Source organism: Chiloscyllium plagiosum, chromosome 12 (genome assembly GCF_004010195.1).
Source record: "Chiloscyllium plagiosum isolate BGI_BamShark_2017 chromosome 12, ASM401019v2, whole genome shotgun sequence".
Lineage (NCBI taxonomy): Eukaryota > Metazoa > Chordata > Chondrichthyes > Orectolobiformes > Hemiscylliidae > Chiloscyllium > Chiloscyllium plagiosum.
In genome coordinates this window covers 60,833,403-60,858,247 of record NC_057721.1, presented here as the reverse complement: position 1 = coordinate 60,858,247, position 24,845 = coordinate 60,833,403, and the positions used below count along the sequence as shown (strand labels likewise).

General features: G+C 39.8%; 1 protein-coding gene across 2 annotated transcripts in view; it reads right to left on the bottom strand.

Annotated features, from left to right (window-relative positions):
* Window positions 1–24,845, bottom strand: part of urb1 (URB1 ribosome biogenesis homolog) — a 124,961-nt gene that overhangs the window by 37,243 nt on the left and 62,873 nt on the right. For both annotated transcript variants that reach the window (XM_043701199.1, XM_043701201.1), the window contains exons 23-31: window positions 22,884–23,748; window positions 21,763–21,967; window positions 20,456–20,642; window positions 19,154–19,212; window positions 16,579–16,763; window positions 12,852–12,962; window positions 12,696–12,759; window positions 11,582–11,750; window positions 11,227–11,329 (exon numbers count right to left, since the gene is read on the bottom strand). In XM_043701199.1, the coding sequence (XP_043557134.1) occupies window positions 11,227–11,329; window positions 11,582–11,750; window positions 12,696–12,759; window positions 12,852–12,962; window positions 16,579–16,763; window positions 19,154–19,212; window positions 20,456–20,642; window positions 21,763–21,967; window positions 22,884–23,748 (1,948 nt within the window). The remainder of the gene's footprint in view (window positions 1–11,226; window positions 11,330–11,581; window positions 11,751–12,695; window positions 12,760–12,851; window positions 12,963–16,578; window positions 16,764–19,153; window positions 19,213–20,455; window positions 20,643–21,762; window positions 21,968–22,883; window positions 23,749–24,845) is intronic.

Here is a 24,845-nt window from a genome sequence, read left to right as displayed (position 1 = left end):
ATCAAAGATTTATTTCCAAGTCAGGATGGTGAGTTGCTTAGAGGAGAACTTGCAGATGGTGGTGTTACCACGTATCTACTGCATTTGAACATGGAATGCTCGGATATCTGAGGAATTGTAAATGGTGCTAAACACTGAACACATCATTAATGAACATTCCCACTTGTGACATGATGATGGAGGCAAGGTCACTGATAAGGAACTGGTTGAGTCATAAAGAGAGTTCAAGATCACTTATTAGCTATGGAATACTAGATGTTTTTCTAATTTATTCTCTTGTAAAATAATTCAACTTCAGCTGATGAGGACAGAGTTACATCATTGCTGGAATCAAATAACTCACTCAGTTTCACTCTCAGAAAATCTGCTGAAGAAACTTTCATCCATGTCTATATCACTTGCATACTCAACTATTCCATCCAAAGCTCTCCATGCCAGCCTTTCATCTTCTACCCTCTGGAAAGCATAGTTCATTTAAATCTCTGCAGTTGTATCATATCCATCATCAGACGTCACTCAGTTATCTTTTCTTCCCTCAACAACACACATTGTTACTGGCTCTTCCTTTGCCTCAAACAATGAAGGTTTTATCCTCCATAATCTCAACTTTTTGAAAATATTCATCTATACCAAGCTATTATTTCATTTTCCTCTAGCTCTGGTCTTGTTTATCCCCTGCTCCTCACTTGACTTTTGACTTTCACCAGGCCAGTCCTATGCTCTGGAATTTCCTTCCTAAATACTCTTTTCCTTAACAGTCCCATAAAATCAAATTTTTTTGCCAGGTTTTTCATTACTCCTCCAAAATAAAGAACTTGCATTTACGTAGTACTGCAGAATGTCTGAAAGTATTTTACAAACAATGACGTATCAGTGAAGTGCAGTCATTGTAGTGTAGACAGCCTAGCTGCCAATTCACATCAGACAGATCTCACAAACAGCAGGGAGAAAATAACCAGATAATCTGCTTCTTTGCTTTTGGTTGAGAGACAATCATTGGGGGGGATATTCTATGCTCTGAAAGTATGCCATGGAGTATTTCACATCAAACCAAGATAGATGATGGAGCTAAAGACCACACCTCTGACAGTACAGCATACCTTCAGCATTGCATTGCAGTGTCTGTCTAAAGTAATGCGCTCAGATATCAGAGTATCTTACACAGTCCTATGACTCATAGGCAAGAATGCTACCCATTGAACCATTGCCAATAATGCCAAATTTTATTTCAAATTCATGATGTTTTCTTACATTCAAGATGCCACATTAAAGTCACGTTCTAATGAACAAAGGTTTTGCTTCTGTGATTGGGAGTATCTGTTATTTATGCAATCACAATTCAGTTGAGTGAAAATCATGGTCTTTAGGAATAAAAGGAGCATACATTGTTTCTATACCATAACATCATGGATCATGTTTAAAACTAATTGTCCCTTCTTCAAAGTGGATTCACTCAGTTTTAGTCTCAGGTTATTTCAACCCAATTATTGGGTGCAATTGGCTAACAGGTTTTGCAAATTGAATTAAAAGGGTGTAAGTAAAGGCTCTTCTTTTACCAGGTCTAAAATACAATACTTGCTAAAGGTAACTTATTGAAATAATGGCTCCAAACTAATAATCCAAACATTCAAATACACAACAGTAACACTTTTGTTCAACAGACAGAATAACTCCAAAAAATACATCACTGTATTCTTTCATGGGATTGGGCTTCACTGGAAAGGCACATCCATAATTAGCTTTGAATCGAGTGGCTTGCTAGGCCATTTCAGAGAACACTTAAGAGTCATCAATGGGCTGGATTAAGTAAAAAATGGCACATGCTTTCCCTAAAGGAACTAAATGGGTGTTTATAACATTCGGTGGTAGTTTCTTGCACCTTTGCTGAAACTAGTGTCATATTCAAGATTTATTAATTGATTTTAATTCTACGAGTTGCCATAATAGGAACTAAACAGGAACTAAATCCACCAAACCCGCACATCTTTTTACTGTGGAAAGAAACTGGAGTATCCAAAAGAAACTCACACAGACATAGGGAGCACATACAAACTACACATACACAGTCATCCAAGGCTGGAATCGAACTTGAGTCCCTGGTGCTGTAAGGCAGCAATGCTAAGCATTGAGCCACCCTGCCATTGTTAAATAATTTCAGAAGGGTGTGAGGTGTCATGAGATTAAGGGTTCCTTTTATCAAAAAGGGACAAATTATACTCTTTGACATATCTTTGATGCAGTAGGAAAAGTCCCATCGATTGCCTGAGTGTATCAGATATTTAATACATTTGTAAGTAAGTAAAAGGAAAGATCACCTCTAAGAGACTCGGGTAACAGTACTTTTTGTGCTCTAAATAAACACTTATTGTCAGATTATTTCAAACTCTTTTACAAAAGGTATAGTGAAAGGGACATCACACACAATTTCAACAAAAAGAAAATAAATAAACAGATTAATTTAAAAAGAGTGCAGTGCTGAAAAAGAACAGCCGGTCAGGCAGCATCCGAGGAGCAGGAGAATCAACATTTCGGGCATGAGTCCTTCACCAGGAATGAGTCTTGTGGGCCAAGGGGGCTGAGAGATAAATGGAGGGGGATGCACCTATTGTATTCCAGCTACCTCCTTCCCTTGCCCCACTCCCCTTTCATTTATCTCACAGCCCCGTTGGCCCACAAGCCTCATTCCTGATGAAGGGTTAATGTCAGAAACTTGATTCTCCTGCTCGTCGGATGCCGCCTGACTAGCTGTGTTTTTCCAGCACCACACTCTTCAACTCTAGTCTCCAGCATTTGCAGCCCTCACTTTCTCCTACATTAATTTAAAGGTCTATTAAAATTCTAAAAACTGTAAATTGTAAATCAGAAGTGGAGCAGAAACTATCAGCAACATGAGGAGCATAGAGAGCCTTCTAAAAATTGTAGGACAAAAATGTGCTTATGTACTGGGCTTTATATAGTGCAGAAGGAGTTGGTGACATGGGTGATGCTCTTGTAATTATGTGAAAATTAGGGACTTGCTGAAGCGTGCGACATTGCACAACCAATTGATAGACCAAGTTCATATGATGACAGCAGAACACCAAAGAGAAGCAATAGAAGCTACTCTTTCAAACATGGAATCAAGGCACATTAGTGAAGTCAATATTAAATATATTAATGCTGCTTTTGTGCCAATACTGACTGTGGATTCCAAACTGGAAACATTTTCCATGGCCTAGTGTAGACTTTTACAGAGATAACAACTCTTCACAATACACCCACAAAGTAATTGATATGATAACCAAATCTTCTTTGTACACCCTCTTAACACACATATGGTAATCCAGAACATGGAAAAGAGGATGATTGTTTAAATAATGCCTCTCAAAGATGTTTCAAAGGGCTACATTTTGAAATGTAATTACTTATTTAATGCAGCTGCTTCATAAAAAGCAAGTTGTTTAAAACAGTTCAATAATGACCAATCCATCTTGGTTCATGGTGAAAAGCGTACCAGCCAGAAAGCAGAGACATTTCTTGTTTTTACCCAGTTGTGTTGTGGATTTATTTTTCACATCTATGGAAAACCACTGGGATAAACCTGACTGAACGTACTTTTGAAAAGATGGTATCTTGACAATGTGTTACTCTCTTAGCAGATGAAAATTCAAGCATTTGGGCCAAGACAACACAGAAAAGCTGATTTTAATAAATCATGCTTCCAAGATGGAGTCTTGTCTGAGGGTCTGTGACACTGTAGGTGTCCATGACCTCTTTCATTATGCTCTTAAAGACTTGGATCTGAGCTGAGAGTATGCAATCTTAGAAAATTGCCTTTCGAGTTACTAAAAGTAGAAAAACATTACACAGAGCTGAATTAAACTTAAAGGGTGACATCAAACTCTTCAGAATTTAAAAAAAATTACCATGCACCTTCTAAAAGGAGAGAAATTACACCCTTGAACAGGAGAAATAAACTGTGAACTAGTCGTAAAACCACCATTATATTTAACAACCTTGAAAAGTGAAATGCATCTAAAATGATAAAGACACTTTCATTGACAGATTTATGTCAGACAAATGTAGTCTCTTTCATATTTCAAGGTCACTACCTCTTACAAAACAGCTATATATATCACAACTAATGGAGACAGCATGACATTTTTATTTAAGATCCAGCACAGACAGTGAAATAGTCAGATAGGGATAACAGAGAAGTTTCTGGATTAGTGGTGCTGGAAGAGCACAGCAGTTCAAGCAGCATCCAAGGAGCTTCGAAATCGGCATTTCGGGCAAAAGCCCTTCATCAGGAATTTGCCCGAAACGTCGATTTCAAAGATCCTCGGATGCTGCCTGAACTGCTGTGCTCTTCCAGCACCACTAATCCAGAAACTGGTTTCCAGCATCTGCAGTCATTGTTTTTACCATAACAGAGAAGTTGCTTTACTTTGTGATATCTCATCAGACTATTTTGACTGCAACTACAGAAAGTTAAAATTTTAAAGTCTCAATTAGCTCACTGCTGGCCCTCTCTACAATTAGCATGAGCATGTATCCTCAATTGCTTATAATGATCTCTTTCAGGTATTTCTTCATGATAGAATGGTAGTCCATATAACATTCATTCAAATTCAGAAACTTAACTGGCACAGGTTTAAGGGAACAGTAAGACAGAGTTAAAAAAAAAAAGACCTACAGGAATAAAGTTCAAATTACACCAGGACCAGACAAGGCGCAAATGTTTAGCACTATTCTTCTTTTGAAAATACCGAAACTGTAGAAAGTGTTACTGTTGTGGGGAAATACATTTCAAACATAAACTGTGTATGTGATGAATTCGATGGCACATGATTAGTGCTTTGTGTAAAATTAGACTTGGCAGCAATGACTCATTTATTACAGAAAATGAGGTAATGGGCTCACTTTTAACTCAGTCAAAACTCATCAATTTGTACAGGGTCAAAATTTCATCCCATATTCCTCATTTAGCGTAATCGACAATGCTTGATCTTTTTCCATAAACATTTCCCCATAAGACCAGAAGAAATAGGAAAAGGAGTAGACCTTTTGACCCATTGAACCTGCTCAACCATTCAATAAAATAATTGCGGATCTGACATTCTGCACATCTCTCTCCCTGTCACCCTGATCAAGAATCTGTCTCAGTCTTAAATATGAACAAAAACTGCAACCCCAAAAGGTGTCTATGGCAAGGAGTTTCAAAGTCTTACAAGTCTCTAAGACAAAGAAATTTATCCTCATCTCAGTCTTAAAACTGGCATTCCTTTATTCTGAGACTATGCCCTCTCATTCTAGACTCTCTAATGAGGTGAAATATCCTCCCAGAATTTACCCTGTCAAGCCCCTTAAGAATTCTATATATTTCGGTGACAGCACTTCCCATTATTTTCTAAATTTCAACCAATAGAGTTCCAACCTGTTTAACCTTTGCTCATTAGACAATCCCTCCTTACCAGCCATCATTTTAGTAAAGCTTCTCTGAATTGCCTCCAATTAAATATCTTTCCCGAAAGAAGGGGACTAAAACTCACAGTACTCCAGATGTGGGCTTCCCTACACTTAAACTTCAACCCCCTTGAAGTAAGGGCCAACATTCCACTCACCTTCCTGATTACCTTCTGCACCAGCCTGCTTGCTTTATGTGTTTTGTGCACAAGTATCCCCAGGTATTTTTGTGTCGCAAATGTCGTGAGTTAAGCTGAGCTGTCAGCTCTGGATTTTTTCACTATCTTTGGCCATGTGCTGTTCGCCTTTCCTTTATTACCCCAGATTCTCTCTTGGTCTCCTCAAAATTCCCTGAACTAAATTACTTGTTGCCAGGGTAGGAGGATTAGAGCTATAGGGTTAGGCTGAATATGCTGGGGCTGTTTTCCCTGGAGCGTTGGAGGCTGAGGGGTGACCTCATAGAGGTTTATAAAATCAAGAGGGGCATGGATAGGATAAATAGACAATGTCTTTTCTCTGGGTTGGGGGAGTCCTAGAGGGCAAAGGTTGGGGGTGAGAGGGGAAAGATGTAAAAGGGACCTAAGGGGCAACTTTTTCATGCTGAAGGTGGTGCATGTATTGAATGAGCTGTCAGAGGAAGTGGTGGAGGCTAGTACAATTATAGCATTTAAAAGGCATCTGGATGGGTTTATGAATGGAAGGATTTAGAGGGATATGGGCCAAGTGCGGGCAAATGGGACTAGTGTAGGTTGGGATATCTGGTCAGCATAGACAAGTTGGACCGATGGGTCTGCTTCCGTGCTGTACATCTCTATGACTCGCTGAATCTTCATTTTCATGAAAATAACTCTAACCGTGCAAACTTCAATATTCTGTCCACACATAATTCCTGAATTTCACTCAGTCATCACTGTCTCCAAAGGTGGACACTTGTTTACTGATACTTAATGCTGAGTTCATCCTATATATCTTATTATAAGCTCTCTGATCTGCTCCTATTATGAACTTCTGGACTTCCTCCCGAGTGTTTCCTCAGGATTGCATTTTAATTCACTGAAAAAGCTGTACAGTTTAATGCTGCACATTCCCATAATTTTTTTTTGGATATCACCATGTTTCTGTTTTATGGTAAAGGAGGCTCCTTGAAACGAAAAATAAGCAAGGACAGAAGAAAGATTGAAGCAAAAGTATATTGTTGAGTTAAAGCGAAGTAAGCAGCATTCTGTACCTGTCTGCACTACTTCTGAGATCGGAATACTCCATTTCCTAGCACTAACATTCACTGATTGACAAGCTCAAGAGAGATGGTGCCATGGTTAGTATAGGAGCAGTAAATCAGTTAGAGAATGGATTGCACCCAAGTACAAATATAGGTAATCATAATACTTCCTGTGCTGTGGGACAACAAAAATATCAGAAATATCAAGCAATCAGGATTGAATGCAACTATGTTAGGTTAAGTAGACTTCTTGTGTTGGATTGATAGCTGAGAGTGTTCATTCATCTAGTCACAGAATTACAGAATCTCCACAGGCCATTCAGCCCATCTAGCCCACACTGAGCATCTGAAGAGCATCCTATTCAGATCCATCTCCCCACCCTATCCCTGTAACCTGAATTTCCCAAGACTAATCCACCTCACCTGCACATCCCTAGATACTACAGGCAATTGAGCGTGGCCATCCACCTAACAAGCACATTTTTGGAGAGCAGGAGGACACTGGTGCACTCGGAGGAAACCCACGCAAACAGGGGGAGAATATGCAAACTCCACACAGTCAGTCACCCAAGGCAGGAATCAAACCTGGGTCCCTTGCACTGTGAATGGGCAGTGCTAACCACTGAGCCACTGTGCCACCCATTTGGAGAGTCAGTGTGGATTTGATGGACTGAATGGCCTGCTTCCATACTGTAAGGATTCAATGATGTGGTGTTACATTTTTTCTTATTTAAGAAATATGATTGCCGTTAAAGAAAATATAAATCTAAATCTGCAATCTAAAACAACATAAATCAGATGGAGGAGCTTTTCTTTGGCTGAATGATCTTGAAGGGCTCTGATTGGGTGTGAATGCTGAAGTCAAATGAACAATCAGTTTTACACTTTGAAATGTTTTAAATTCCTTATTATGTTTAAACATGCTGACTCTTTCTAATCAGTCAGCCTAATCCAGTCTCTTCGATTAATCTTTCGGTTACTGGTATGACGAGTTTGATAATGCTTATTGGAAGTGACTTTGTAAAATTAGCATTTTAAACCTGTTATATAAAATGATAAATGTTATTGTTCAGGCTGTGGGAATCCCATGAATACCCTAGTCAACATGGGAGAAGGTTAGTGCACTGACAACAGCTCTGCCCAAGAACGACAGACAGTTTAAGATCAGTTGTGAATTATTCAGCAAAAGCTGCATTCAATTGAAAGGTATAATTGGTTAGTTCATAACATTTAAAGGGTTTAACTCAGTTGGCTGGATGGTTGCTTTGTTGCAGAGTGACACTAACAGCATGAGTTCAATTCCTGCACTGGCTGAAGTTACTATGAAGGACTCTCCTTCTCAACATCTCCCTTTGCCTAAGGTGTGGTGACTCTCAGGTCAAACCATCACCAGTTGTCTCTCTCTAATGAGAGAATAGCTCTACAAGACCATAAGACATAGGAGCGGGAGTAAGGCCATTCGGCCCATCGAGTCCACTCCGCCATTCAATCATGGCTGATGGGCATTTCAACTCCACTTACCCGTATTCTCCCCGTAGCCCTTAATTCCTTGTGACATCAACAATTTATCAATTTCTGCCTTGAAGACATTTAGCGTCCCAGCCTCCACTGCACTCTGTGGCAATGAATTCCACAGGCCCACCACTCTGCCTGAAGAAATGTCTCCGCATTTCTGTTCTGAATTTACCCCCTCTAATTCTAAGGCTGTGTCCACAGGTCCTAGTCTCCTCGCCTAACGGAAACAATTTCCTAGCGTCCACCCTCTCTAAGCCATGTATTATTTAGATTAGATTAGATTACAGTGTGGAAACAGGCCCTTCGGCCCAACAAGTCCACACCGACCCGCCGAAGCGAAACCCACCCATACCCCTACATTTACCCCTTACCTTACACTACAGGCAATTTAGCATGGCCAATTCACCTGACCCTGCACATCTTTGGATGGTGGGAGGAAACCGGAGCACCCGGAGGAAACCCACGCAGACACGGGGAGAACGTGCAAACTCCACACAGTCAGTCGCCTGAGGCGGGAATTGAACCCAGGTCTCTGGCGCTGTGCAGCAGCAGTGCTAACCACTGTGCCACCGTGCCGCCTCTTATCTTGTAAGTTTCTATTAGATCTCCCCTTAATCTTCTAAACTCCAATGATTACAATCCCAAGATCCTCAGCCGTTCCTCATATGTTAGACCTACCATTCCAGGGATCATCCGTGTGAATCTCCGTTGGACATGCTCCAGTGCCAGTATATCCTTCCTGAGGTGTGGGGACCAAAACTGGACACAGTACTCCAAATGGGGCCTAACCAGAGCTTTATAAAGTCTCAGTAGCACAACAGTGCTTTTATATTCCAACCCTCTTGAGACAATTGACAACATTGCATTCGCTTTCTTAATCACGGACTCAACCTGCATGTTTACCTTTAGAGAATCCTCAACTAGCACTCCCAGATCCCTCTGTACTTTGGCTTTACGAATTTTCTCACCGTTTAGAAAGTAATCCATGCTTCTATTCTTTTTTCCAAAGTGCAAGACCTCGCATTTGCTTACATTGAATTCCATCAGCCATTTCCTGGACCACTCCTCCAAACTATCTAGATCCTTCTGCAGCCTCCCCACTTCCTCAGTACTACCTGCCTGTCCACCTAACTTCGTATCATCGGCAAACTTCGCTAGAATGCCCCCAGTCCCTTCATCCAGATCATTAATATATAATGTGAACAGCTGCGGCCCCAATACTGAACCCTGCGGGACACCGCTTGTCACCGAGTCTGGTAAGACTACGGCGACTTTGTTTAACTGTTTAAAGTCTAAGTTCAATGACGCACAACTTTGGAAAAATGTCAGATCCCCTTTAATTACTCCAAGATTTTCCTGCACTTTTGTCTGAATATTTACCTCTGATTAAATAAAGCTTTCTCAGTGAAAAATCTAGTTGCTCTCAGCGATGGGTGCTCTGGCTAAGCCAAAGCTTCTCAGAAAAAAAAAAATCAGCACCCACCCCAGAGTCATGGACACCCGACAATTTGTGGCCCCAGGAGGTCCTCAATAAATTGGAAACAAGTCAATCAATACTGCAAGAAGATGGCGTTCACAAAGATGACTTCAGTGAAAGAGGCTCTGCTTGAATCTTGCTTCTTTGCTTTCTATTCAAGCTTTGTTTAAACCATTGGTAATGTTCGTCAGTCTGTTTCGACTAATTCCTTCTGAATGGCTACAGTCCATTTGAGTACCTTGCCTATGAGTATATGATTTGGAAATGCTGGTGTTGGACTGGGGCGTACACAGTTAAAAATCACACTACACCAGATTATGGTCCAACAGGTTTATTTGAAAGCACTAGGTTTTAGAGCGCTGTTCCTTCATCTAATGAACTTTTAAATAAATCTGTTGGAGTATAACCTGATGTTGCGTGATTTTTAACTTTGAGTACATGGTCAGCTAGTTTGTTTCTCAAAAGGCATATCATATTGTGCAGGGTGTGCCATCTAGTGGCCATGTCGCTAAACTGTTGAAACCACATATTAATTTGTTATTTTGGCACACACTAATAAGATATTATACAATAACAATATAACATACATCATAATATATTATTAGATATTATAACAATAAAGAAATATCTGTACCCAAGGTCAGGAGGTGATAGCACTGAGGTGGTGAAGACAGAGGTTTGTGAGTGCACTGTTTGCAAAACAGACTGAAGAAGGTGATACTTTTTTGATGGCCACCAGCTGCAGAATACAAGAGGTGCAAGTGAAGTCCGAACTGGAAATGTTAAACACAATGGGCATCATTCACCTTTTCATGATTGGTGCTTTTTAAATCATTAAAAATCAGCCAACCAATGGAACTTTGTGCCATGTCTGTGACTGCATCATCCCCGATCCTCCCTCCTCAGTGTGAAGGTAGCCTGTAAGCAGTCTTATAGAGTCCTACACCCCATACGGTGAGCCCCACAGCCTGCTGCTGGGTTTAAATCAGTCGTGGTGGGATGAAGCTACTGAATGGCTTCTTCAGGACCTCAACTGACAACAGAGGAAGAAGGCCATCCATAGGTCTTCCCAACATGGAAGTAATCAAGGTGGAGGTGAAATGATGGCAGGATCTCTGCAGCCAATAGGGTTTACTATTAAATACCCTCCTTTGCCTATCAATCTCACCAGAATGGGGGAGGGCAGAATTGTTTAGCCATTGTCTTTTGTCACTAAAATTAAGATATTCGCAATGTTTTGCAACATTTGACAGGTATACTTACAATTACTGCATATTAATTCAATATATGTATTGTGAAAGTGTTGAGAAAATGGTAAAAACCATCATTCATTGAGACTTAGCAAATGGTAATCTAAGAATAAAATCAAAATATTTCAACTGAATAAAGCTCACACATAGCTTTACGTCTTGTTGATAACACTAAAGATGACTTCATTCAAGCTTTGGTCTTAAGTCACATTTTTACAAGGAAAAGATTGGATTTCAAATATTCCTTCATTGCAGGTAGGCTCAATAAGTTACGTTGAAAGCAGTATCTTTTTCAAAAAATATAACACACTTTTACATACCTGACGTAGTTAATGCACTGAAGAGAGGCAACAAAAAACAAGGATCATAGAGATTGTGGGAATCCTTAATGCTGCACTCTTTGAACGCTAACTCCTTTCCGTCCTGAAACAAATAAAATGTTTGCAATATGAATCTGGATCTGACTATGCCATGATATATAGCTGGTATAAAATAAGACACGCTAATTTTCTGTATTTTGCATCAGCCAACATTAATATCCTCAGGTATAGATTGGGTTGGGATATCTGGTCGGCATGGACGGGTTGGACCGAAGGGTCTGTTTCCATTCTGTACATCTTTATGACTCTATGAAAAAAACCCACAAATAACGGATAGTAATACAACTAAATGCACCTGTGACAGAATATAGCGACGCTGAGGGAAGTTAACAATTGTCTGGAACATTTTCTCTTTGTCCAGGAGTGACAGGATTTCCTCCATGCCTGGTTGTTGCCACAAGGATGGCCCCAGGCTCTTGCGAGTCTTGTGGTGCTCAACAGCAGCTGGACCCCAAAGCAGCAGCCTGAGAAACAGATGTTTAACACAATTTACCTGAATTACAAATGTGCAATTACATTCAAAAGACAGCACCACAATACTCAGTGGAGATTGCAATATTGATACATGTGTTTGGTTTCCTCAAGTGTACAAGTAAAATATTGCAGTGTGAAAAATGTGTCAGTGAAGCAGAACGTTATTTGGCAAATAAAAATATCTCATTATGTTCTGTTTGAATCTCTCCATAAGGGAAAGTAGGCAATATTATTGTACCATAGGAATTTGGATCTCCAGTTTTATACAAGTACTTTTAACAATTTTTACTGGCAGTTTTTGTTTAATTGCAAAAGTATTATGTGTTACTGGAAAATAAAGAGATCAGCAATATCTTCTACTTATCAGGATTGAGGGGAGATGTAGACATCGCAGTATTGTTAATGAACTATAAATCCATAGGCCCAGGGTAAACCTGATTCCAATCCTGCCATGTCAATTGAGTGTTCAGTTCTGGGGCATTTAGGGATGGACAGTATTGCCTAGATCCTATGGAAGAATAAGGTTAAAATGGCTAATATTTTATGGTTTACAATTAATTTTCACTCAAGTACAGGTTTATGAATGATAGAGTCAGTTTCCAGGTGTTTATTACTGATTAAAGGTGATTGCATATTTCATGAAGTCACTTGGCATTAGTGCATGATGGAGCTGATGCTTGTGGGATCTAACTGTGCAAAGATTAGCTGCTACAATATAAAAAGCACTTCTCTGGCTGTAAAACACTTTGGGCATAATTCACATCATGAAAGGTGCTATGCAAATACAATTCCTTTCTCTTTAATGGTCTTTGGTAATGAGATGCTTTGAAATAGAAGCCTACAGTTTTCACATTCTGCTGCTTACAGTTTAATCAGGACATTTTCATACATTATTGTAATGAATGTAACTTGAACCACCAGGGAGGATTACTCACCTGTACTCTGCAAGACTGATGTTGTTTTTCTCGTAAGACAGCAGGATCATCAGCAGCTTCTGATCTTTGCAAAGGAAAGGGGCAGATAACCAAATTGGAATAATCATGTCTGCATTTCAGTTGTATGAAATTTAAATTCTTAACCAAGCAATTTACCTGTGTTACTCAGCGTTGCTCCATAAGCCCCCAGTAAAACACCAAAATGATTGCTGTTGCACACAGTTGGACATCGTCTGACCAAAATCAGTAACACATCAACCAGAGCCTCTATAAGGAAAAACAAATCAAAATCTCAAATAAGCAGTCTTTAAAAAGTGTGATTTCACCTTTTGTGCAATGCCTCAGTCAGGCTCCACTTGTCAACCAATCAATCTTCTCCTCTTATTCAGTGCAAGTGCTGCTTACTCTATACTTTGCTTTTCTGAGAATTGATCTGATGAGCACAAGACAAGACGTGCTATTTCTCAGCAATACTCAAGATTCATGCTATCAAATGAGAAATGTAATGCTGTTATCTGTGCTAAGCAGGTCAGAATCAAATCCATTGTCCTTTGTGATGCATATTATAAAAGCTTAATTCCCTTATTTAAGAAAGTACATCCATTCCTTCTTTAACTATAGGTAAAGTTGGTGGGTAAAGTTTTAGAAATAATAATCAGTGAAAATTAATCAACAGACATTTTGAGAGGAAAACCATCCCAAGTTTGTAAATGTAGATTGTGCATGACTAATCTAATTGAGTGTTTTTTTAAAGTAAGCAATAGGGAAGTTTGATGAAGGGAATGCAATGAATGTTGTTTATTCGGATCCCAGAAATCATTTCACAAAGTATCAAATGAATCGTTCAAAAAATACAGCATGCTTAATGAATAGGGACACGGAATACAAGAGCAAGGAGGTTGTGTTGAACTTGTATAGGACACTAATTTGGCTTCAGCTAAAGTATTGGGTCTGGGACTGGCCACCTCACTTTAGGAAGGATGAAGGGATCAGAGAGGGTACAGAGAAGATTCATGGGAATGTTTATCTTGCAGAAATGAAGGTTGAGAGAAGATTTGAAAGAGGCATTCAAAAGAATGAGGGATCTGGACAGAGCCTTCAGGGAAAAACACTCGCACATTTCTATAGTAACTGGCAAAAGAAGGAAAATCAATGTGAGAAATTCTTTTTTGCGCAGCGCATGGTGAACATGTGGATGCCTTCCTGAGAGTGTACTGGAAGCAGATCATGTAAGGCAGTCAAAAGGTAAATCAGACTGTCATTTGTGGGTGGCACGGTGGCACAGTGGTTAGCACTGCTGCCTCACAGTGCCAGAGACCCGGGTTCAATTCCCGCCTCAGGCGACTCTCTGTGTGGAGTTTGCACATTCTCCCCGTGTCTGCGTGGGTTTCCTCCGTGTGCTTCGGTTTCCTCCCACAATCCAAAAAAAATGTGCAGGTCAGGTGAATTGGCCGTGCTAAATTGCCCGTAGCGTTAGGTGAAGGGGTAAATGTAGGAGAACGGGTCTGGGTGGGTTACGCTTCGGCGGGTCGAAGGGCCTGTTTCCACGCTGTAAGTAATCTAATCTAATCTAATCTAATGAAAAGGAGCAATGTACAAAGGTGCGCAGCAGAGCAGCGCTTAGTAAAATGCTCATATGGCCACCAGGCCTCCCCTCGCACTGTAACAATTGTGACTCTGGAGCGGCGAAAAGCTCATTAACGGAATTGAGGCTCATGGAATAGGAGCATCAGTGTCAGCTCGGATGGAAACAATTGGCTTAAGGATGCAAAACAGCGAGACATTGTACACTGGTTGTTGCTTCCAGCATGCAAGATGATAGACAGTAGTGTTCCTCAAGATTCTACCACAGTGCTAGGACCACTGTTTTTATGGATCTATAAAAAATGACTTAGATAATGGAATACAGAGTAAAATTTCAAATCTGTCAGTGATACAAAACTTGTAGATGTAGAGACAATGAGGATGTTATCAATCATCTGTAGCAGGACTTGATATGCTGACAGAAAGTGGTAGATGAAATTGAAGGCTTCCTTCTTTGTCCTAATGACACTACAACTCTAATACGGATAGTTAGGTGATTAATTTATGGCACACAGGACGACATTTGGCCTACTGAGTCCATACCTGATCTTTGCAAACTATTTAATCAGCCTTACTCCTGCTTGGTCCCTGTAGCCCTGAAAATTTATTTTCTTCAAGTGTCCACCTAATTTCCTTTTGAAATCATGGATTACTTTTGTATCCACTCCCCTCGTGGGCAACAACTTCAAGGTCATCACCACTTGTTGTGTACTGTAATACTGTTCTAATTCACATTCCCCTTGCACAACTTGTCCAAAGTCTTAAATCTGCAGGCCCTAGTCCTTGTACCATTAACCAATGAGAAAAGGCTTTCCCTGCTTACTGGAACTAAACTTGTCATCACCTTGTACACCTCTATCAAATCTTCCCTCTTCTCCTCTGTTCCAAGGAGGACAACTCCAGCTTTCTAGCCGAACCTAGTAACCAAACTCCTTGAGCCTAGACAAAGATTGGTAAACAACTTCTGCATTCTCTCAAGGGTCTTGACAATACACATTGGCAAAGTAAGGTTATTAAATAATGGACAATGGGTGGAGAAGTCTGAAAGGTAGGACTGGGTGCTTCCCATGATTGACAATATGTTTTTCACATATGATGGACTGAATACTGTACTCCCATTCTGAACTAATCATGTCACACCATTATATAGAAAATGAACAAAGGGTGTATTGAATAGAAAACTGTACAACTTAACATCAAAGTTCAGAAGATTTGGCCATTCGAACTTTGAACACTTCACAGGAATCTCTTTCAGTTTTTAATGGGATAAAGAGTGTACATTTCTCTTTACAATTACCACACATTAATGAAAAAGCCAAATAAATGGCTTTGAAGTTGCAATTTTTAAGGATATGATTTTGTTACCAAATGGTTGATAGCAAGAGATTAAACAGGAACTTTTCCATTTTTCAATGAATGAGAAATCCGACCTTGCACGACTTCTTAAAATTATACAAAGTCTTCTCCAATTTTTAATAACCTTTTTCTGACTTTTCTGTTCCAGTGGAGCTGCTTTCTCAGCTATGGAGTCTTGTCATTCAGTTTGATGTTATGTGATAAATTAGGATAGCAGGTCAGGTTTAAAATGGCTTAGCTGGAACTAATCACTGACTAAGCAGCAGTCAAAGTACAGAATTTCATGTGTATTACTTTGCTTCCAGAATAGAACTTTGCTATTTGCTGAACAGAGCATGAGATTATCAGGAAGAATGTATTTGATATTTCAGTTCTTTACAATAAAACTGAAAAGAAGCCATTAAACAACCAAGTGGTGGAAATTTGCTCCTGCAAACAGCCTGCACTATAGACAGCAAATTATTTAATATCATTTTCTGCAATTATTATAAAAAATCATCACACAATGCAATAATTCTAACATTATACACCCCCTTCCAAATATATAGATAAATCTTTTCTTTATTCGTTCATGGGCCATGGGCATTGCTAGCTAGCCAGCATTTAATGCCCAGCCCTAGTTGCCCAAAAGGCATTTAAACGTCAGCCACCCTGTTGAAGGCTAAACCAGACAAGGACAACACAATTCAAGCCCTCAGTGAACTAGATGGGTTTTTACACATGGTCACCATTAGGTTAGCTCTTTTTAATTCCAGACTTTTATTGGATTCAAACCTGCTATGGTGGTATTCAAACCCATGTTGCCAGAACACTAGCCTTGTATTTTGGACAGGCCAGCCCAGTGACATTACCACTACGCCATCACCTCTTCACAAGCATATACTTCAGGTGGCATCTCTAGATACCAAGTCCCTACTCCCGGATATACTTTATCTGGCCTTACCTCTTGCTTTTCCACATTCATCCTCTCTGGCCCTCAGCATGGTTGGCAGAAACAGAGAGTGATTTGTTACCATCTTGTGAATCATGGGCAGCGGGATCAAACTTTGAGCCAGGTCTTCATTCTCATACAATATTTGTATCAATTTATAAAGGGCTTCCAAAAACGCCCAATCTCTATAGCGGTACCTGCCATTATAAGAGAGGGATCATTCAACGGAATAATATAATTAAAAACATTTGCATGGATACTGACTTGCGCAGTAAAGTTTTCTATATAATTCTGTGGTTGCTTCTCTTGTGAACCTTCCACTTTTAAGCTCCCAAAATAACATGCCAACATTGTCTGCATTCATTTGTCTCCTTGCATCTTTAATGTGTTAAAATGAAAACTCACCACATCAACTCATGTTCCAACTCATGCTTTTACAGAATTCCAATCTTCATTACCAAGTTTCTTCAGCCTTTTCCTCCTTCCTATAACATACAGGTCTTATAAAACTAACTTGGTCTTGCCGGGTGGGGGGAAGTGAGGACTGCAGATGCTGGAGATCAGAGTTAAAAAGTGTGGTGCTGGAAAAGCACAGCAGGTCAAGCAGCATCCGTGGATCAGGATGGTCGACGTTTCGTGCATAAGCTCTTTTTCAGGATGAAGAACTTATGCTCAAAATGTTGACTCTCCTGCTCCTCTGATGCTGCCTGACTGGCTGTGCTTTTCCGGCAGCACACTTTTTGACACAGGTCTTGCAGCCCTCTGAACCATTAAATAAAAGTTTCCATTTAAAATGCAGTAAGCTGGAAAGAAATTTGTCCAAACCTGTAGGCAGTACACATAACATCAATATCCTGGTTCCTTCAGGTTCTTTCCTGCATTTAAAATTTTCACCCAATACCTTCTTGTTCAACCTTCTCTGTATTTATTACCCTTCCTCTCCTTTCTTTCACTTTCACTACTTCTTTGCCAAATTTAAATCTTCATTTGAAGTCACTACCCTGCCAATTTCATTGTTTGCTTTCTTTCTCAACTTTTGCTTCCAGATCCATTGGCTACTGTGTGACTGTGCCATCACACATAAGTCTCAATGTATTAAGACCTAAGGTATTAAGTCCTTTTCCTAGTTGTTGGCTGGAAACAAGGAGAGACTTGCTGGCAGCAGGCTATAGCGATAAACCCTTGGGTATAGATACAATTCACTGGGAAGTTGAAGAGGCCTATGATTTGGAGGGCATGGGGACAAAAGGTCACCTTTATATAGGAGAGAGCGCAGAAAAGATTGACAAGGATATTTCCAGGACTGGAAGGTTTGAGTTATAGGGAAAGGCTGAATAGGTGGAGCGACTGAGGCTGAGGGAGTCCAAAACTGGAGGGCATAGGTTTAAGATGAAAGGGGGAAGATTTAAAAAGGACCTGAGGGCCAACTTTTTCATGCAGAGGATGGTGTGTGTATGGAATGGGTTGCCAGAGGAAATGGTGGAGACAGGTACAATTACAACATTTAAAAGACATTTAAATAGGTACATGAATGGGAAGGGTTTAGAGGGATATGGACTAAATGTTGGAAAATGGGACTGGGTCAGATTAGGTTGGCGTGATTGAGTTGGACCGAAGGGTCTGTTTCCATGCTGTATAACCCTATGATTCTAAGACAATCTAGGGAGATAAAAGCTCCTTCAAGTGGCCAGGAAAAGAAAAAGAAAGGCTAAATAATTTTAAAATTAACATCAGTATTCTGCATCCTCTTCTCATTCTCCTTGCACTGAAATGTGAGAGACAGCCAGCCCACAAGATGTGCGGAAACCACCACTTACCATGTAAGGGTGGCATCTCCCTCTTCCATTTCAGTACTGAGTTCCCAGCATCCAGCAAATTGTTGCAGCAGTAGCCAATTTTAAATCAGGTCATTGGATGCAGCAGTTAATATCAAGTCCATAATCTCAATCGCTGAGAAAACATTAGTCAACCACTTCCATGTCTATATTCACTTCGATATCTTTCTGACTGCAACTCCTCTATCATCCCTTTAGTGTCCTTTCTTCTCCTTGACCTTTTCTATCTTTGATCTTCTACTATAGCTACATTGCCGTCTCTTGTTAAATCTTTTCCTAAGTTTCTCATTTCCATATTCAACTCCTTTTGACTTTACAGACCAGACAGTCCCTACCATACTACATATCAACTGCTCTCTGAAATCAGGGAGGAGGATGAAGACAGCAAGAAGCATTAATGATAGGAATGCTAATAATCCTTCCCACTTTAAGTTTGATAGCACCATTCCTTCAACTGACCAAGTGGGCAAGCCATTTTTGTCAGCCATTTACTGATACAGTGCTTATAATTAGGTATTGTCAGACAGGCCAAGCATTGAATATCCAATTACAGTTTTTACACATACACACAAATATGTATCGAAAACATAAATATACACATGTTCACTTCGCATTCTTTCAAAAGACAGTTAGATACTGGGAGCTAACAACATGCTATATCACAAGTATACTGTTTAATTGTAAAAAGGATTTCATTTTCAAGACATTCTTCTGTGTAGATATCATGAAAAAAAATTTGTACTTTAACTTACTTTAGTCCTTTCTTTAAAAAGTTGTTCCATTCATCTGAGTCAACCTCGCCGATTGAAACCTGCAAACACAACAGAATTTCAGTAAGGCGTTTGATAAGGTTCCCCACGGTAGGCTATTGAACAAAATATGGAGGCATGGGATTGAGGGTAATTTAGCATTCTGGATCAGAAATTGGCGAGCTGAAAGAGGAGAGAGGATGGTGGTTGATGGGAATATTCATCCTGGAGTTCAGTTACTAATGGTATACTGCAAGGATCTGTTTTGGATCCACTGTTGTTTGTCATTTATATAAATGACCTGGATGAGGTCATAGAAGGATGGGTTAGTACATTTGCGGATGACACTAAGGTCAGTAGAGTTGTGGATAGTGATGAAGGATGTTGTAGGTTACAGGGGACATAGGTAAGCTGCACAGCTGGGCTGAGAGGTGGCAAATGGAGTTTAATGTGGAAAAGTATGAGGTGATTCACTTTGGAAAGAGTAACAGGAATAAAGAATACTGGGCTAAAGGTAAGATTCTTGGTATTATGGATGAGCAAAGAGATCTCGGTGTCTATGTGCATAGATCCTTGAAAGTTGCCTCCCAGGTTGATAGGGTTGTTAAGAAGGCAAACGGTGTGTTAGTTTTTATTGGTAGAGGGATTGAGTTTCAGAACCATGAGGTCGTACTGCAGCTGTACAAAACTCTGGTGCGGCCGCATTTGGTGTACTGTGTACAGTTCTGGTCACTGCATTATAGGAAGGTTGTGGAAGCTTTGGAAAGGGTTCAGAGGAGATTTACCAGGATGTTGCCTGTTATGTAGGGAAGTTCTTATGAGGAAAGGCTGAGGGACTTGAAGCTGTTTTCTTTAGAGAAAAGAAGGTTGGGAAGTGACTTAATTGAGACATACAAGATAATCAGAGGGTTAGATAGGGTGGACAGGGAGAGCCTTTTTCCATGGATGGTGATGGCTAGCACGAGGGACATAGCTTTAAATTGATGGGTGATAGATATAGGAGAGATGTCAGAGGTAGTTTCCTTACTCAGAGAGTAGTAGAGGCATGGAACGCACTGCCTACAACAGTACTAGACTCGCCAACTTTAAGGGCATTTAAATGGTCATTGGAAAAAGTTATGGATGAAAATTGAATAGTGTATGTTAGATAGCTTCAGATTGGTTTCACAGGTCGGTGCAGCACCGAGGGCCAAAAGACCTGCATTGTGTTGTAATGTTCGATGTTCTATAATACAATGGAAACAACTTTGCTTCTCGCAGTGGACCATGATTGAATTCAAATGAAGCTATAATTGTGACACTTACTACCAACTCCTGTAACCTGCCCAGCATTGCTGTTTCAGTCTCCTGCATGCTTTCCTCCTGATCCTTGCTGTTGCTATAGGTGGCAGCTAGCCATTGGAGACAGGCCTTTAACATGGATTTTCTCCAGGATTGTAGGTCTTCAGGGTTATGTTCCAACGCAGTGCAGACTGCATCTGCCAAAATCCATCTGCAATTAAATGACTCAATTTTACAGACTCTGTTATCTTACTAAAAATACAAGTTAGAAATGAAACTTGAAGACTGATTAGATGCTAAAAATGTTGTAGCTTAACATCAAAACCTTCGTAGTTCACAAAAATGCACTGAACACTAATGCTAAATATTGTAAGAGTAACAAACTTGTAAATTTATGAGTCACACAATAGAGTTGGAGAAAAACCATAACATTTATAAATGTAGTCCTGTAACAAAGACATCTTAGCTCCGAGTCAGCAACTGGCTGAATGGGCATTACTTGTATTTCTAAGTTGAATGTTTATGTGCTTGAATTCCATGCCGTGGATTGGTGAACTTATTTATTGCTGGCATTGAAAGAATATTGCACTTGAGGCAGTGTTGTTTTTCAGCTGAAATATTAAACTACGGACCTTTGCAGGGGGCACAGCAGATCCCATGGCACTATACTGAAGATGATGAAGGGAGTTCTTATAGTGTCCCGGTCAATAGTTTTCCCTCAACTGACATCTAAAATAAATTAACTATTATTTTCTTCATCTGAGGAACTTGCCATGTTCAAAAGTTCAGCAGTTTATTGCTCACAACACAACAGAAACTAGGCTTCAGAAGTATTTGATTGGCTTTGAAGTGCTTTGAGGCAATAGCAAGTTGCTACATAAGTGTAGTTTATCATTCTTCCTTTCAAGGTTTCATGAGATGAAAACCATAGCTGCTCAGAACCCACAGTTTGGTTTGAAATCATTTACAGATTGACACAAAATTATATTAAAAATGCTCATTTCTCTCCCACTTCTGCAAAAAAAAAAGCAGAAAATTCAGTCCTATTGAGAAACATAATCCACTGACAAGAACATTTGAACTCGTGCAGCTAAGTCACTGGATTTCCATGTTCTAAATACCTTATATACTATACCTTATATACAAACCTCTCCCCTTGTTTAATGGGCCTCCTCAACGTCCATTTTCCAACTCAAGATTTTGGACACCCCTTGCACTAACTCCTCCTTCGCTTCAGTGTTGTTTTCTTACATTGGTATGGAACACCTTGACAAACTACTCTCCATTAAAGACACTATGGAAATGACATTCAAAGCAAATGAAGAATCTACCTTGAAGAACTGGCTGTTTTCTCCAACACTGCAGGTAATTGTTCCATTATAGATAACACATCGTTGTGTGATGACAATGATTTCACTAATTTGGAAAGTACTTGCATTTGCAAATCAACTTCATTGGGTGGATCGTCTGATGCAATAGAGCTTACAAGTCTCTTCCACATGGTCTCTTTGATAAACATCAGGACATCTGCAAGGACTGAATTAGGACAAAATGTCATCTTTAGACATTGCAAAAATGTTAATTGAATTACTTGGTCCTACTAGGCATGTCACAAAGATGGCAATTCAATAGGTGATCACAGGCGTTGTCATAGAGGGCTACAGAACAGAAAAACGCCCTTCAGTCTATCAAGTCTGCACAAGTCAAAATCAGCCACCAATCTAGTTCCATTTTCCAACATTTGGTCTGTTTCAAATCTTCATTCTGTTACTTCTGTATAGGAAACCCATCCTCTAACAACTGAGTTACAACAAAAGTTCATCTGGGTACATTTCTATTGAAGTCATTTCTTCTTTTAGCTGAACATTTTAAAACATGTTTATCATTGAAAGTTTACTTTCTCCCTGCCAAGGACAACATTAAAACAGAGATGAGGAGGGTGAGAATCTTTGGAAGTCTGTTCCTCAAGAGGCAGTGGATGCAGATGAATAAGGGTTCAATGATTATTGGGAATATGCAGGAATGAAGAGTTGAGGTGAAAGTCAGATCAGCCACAATCAGCAGGCGTGAAGGGCAAGGAACCTTGCTCGTATGTACGTTTGTAATTACAGTTTTAGATAATCCAATGGATAGTCCACATCAAGATGCCTCACTGACAAAAAACCATGGAAATTGTTGCAGAACTTTCAGAATAATGTATGTCCCATTCACCCCAGTTTACAGCCTTTTGACAGGGGCTAAAGGGCCTTAAAAAGTTTGTATATATTAAGAGAAATGTCAAAAGCCCAGTTGTTGCAGCAACAATTTATTGTCATTAACAAATAAAACATTCCAATTGTGGCATGTTCATGGTAATAAATGATCTATTTTAATGTGTTCCCCCAAAATAAGAAAAGTGGAATTGAAAGGATTAGACAAGTACAAGAAGAATATATATTAAAATGTTAATCACCTTTCTTTGGTCGAGCATAACCACTTTTTCCTTCGCACTGTAGATACGTGTTAAACAGTGAAAGATAAACAGCCATATTGCTTTGCAGATATTTCATTCTCCCTGCAACTAAGCACCAAAGTTCAAACTGTAAAAGATAAGTGCTGCTACATTGAATGAGTATCTCACAAATCGAGAGGGAAGTTTCAGTCATGCGATTCAAGCAATGAACAAAAACATCTGGTTTCACAAGTTGTGAAAAGAGTGGCTCTTTCTTCAGGACTCCAAGAAGGACCTTCTCCAACTCTTCACTGCGTGAAGACTGCAGGAGTGTACCTAAAGCATTGAAATGGTTACACGATAGCACCAGATCACCTCTGCCTGGAGCATCCTGGTTATTTTCTGTGAGAATTTGGACCAATGTTTTCCCATACATAGTTAATTGTATTCTCCCACCACCTCCATTCTCAGGTTTACTCTGGATGGCTAAACATTTTTCTGGGAGTTCCAACATGGATGCCACAAGTTCTTTGAGCTGAGTTGTATCTATATAGCCATGGAATATCTCCAGACCTTCGAAAGGTAAGGACTTCTTGTTGCTCACAGTTGACTTCTCCTCAGTTGTCTTTTTCCTTTCAAGTTCTTTGAATGCAGCTTCAGTGATAGCTTTAAAATAAGTCGCCACTCCATCCATGTGGCCAAGTCGATGCAATGAAGGGGCACTATGTTGGAGTAGGCTCAGGGTTTTAGAAGTAAGGTGGGCCGACAGCATCTTGAAACTGACAGGGTTTAGGCTGTGTGGTATTGCAGTCTTTAATTCCAAAGCCAAGAACCACTGTTCCAGTGTTGGGTGTTTAAAAATGGTCAATAACATGCTTTCAAGGACCTGAAATTAACAGTGGAGCATAAAACATACAACATAAACAGTGAAAATTACAGCAGGGATAAAACTCCTGCAAATACACATCATTAAGTTAGCTCTTGAAAGGAAAAGATAGAAATTATTCCATCTGAAATTTTAAGAATCAATCTTTACAAGTGCAAAACTGGGTTCTGACCACATCCCAGAAATATCAGTCTTTTCCAAAAACTCTTTCAGAAAACTAAACTGGCTTTCTGACTTATAAAATTAGTAATAATGTTAAATATTGAATTCCCCATGGTGTTATCCAGCACTGTAAAATCTAAGGACCTCACCTCCAACCCGAAGACTCTGCAGCATGCCAACAATAGAAAATAAACACTCAATGTTCTCTAGCTTTCATGTAGACACATTTGTGTCACCCGAAAGTAAGGCTCAAGAATCCATTTCGTCCCTTGTCTCACAACAATAAAGTCTTATGTTTTATCATCAAGTTTGTGCAGTTAATCTACCTTCGCCAGCAAAAGAAAACAGAAGCATTGAGCCCAGAATCCCTGAATTGGGTGATGGGAAAATAAATTAAACAAAGTTTCCAGCTGATCAACCAGTAAGTCCTACATGCTTTTGAATGCCAAACATCAGGACCAACTGATATCAACAAGAGAAAGTGAGGACTGCAGATGCTGGAGATCAGAGCTGAAAATGTGTTGCTGGAAAAGTGCAGCAGGTCAGGCAGCATCCAAGGAGCAGGAGAATCGACGTTTTGGGCATGAGCCCTTCTTCAGGAATGAGGAAGGAAGTCAGACTTTTGTTTTCTTTTGCTTGTCTGGTATAATTACTCAAACTCTTGAATGACAATTCCATGCATGAAACTAAATAAATCTAAGTTGCAGTCCTTGGTAGATGGCCACTTGCAGAATGAATTGCGAATGAGGATCTTGCATTTTAAATCTAGTTTTGGCAAATTGGTAGCTCAGAAACAACCTCAGATGTCTTTTTTTTTGCTGAGATCAATACTTTTAGTGAGACAGATACTTCTGCTTTGTTAACTTCTGTAAAAATGCATTGGGAGATAGACAATAGATAATAGACAATAGGTGCAGGAGGAGGCCATTCTGCCC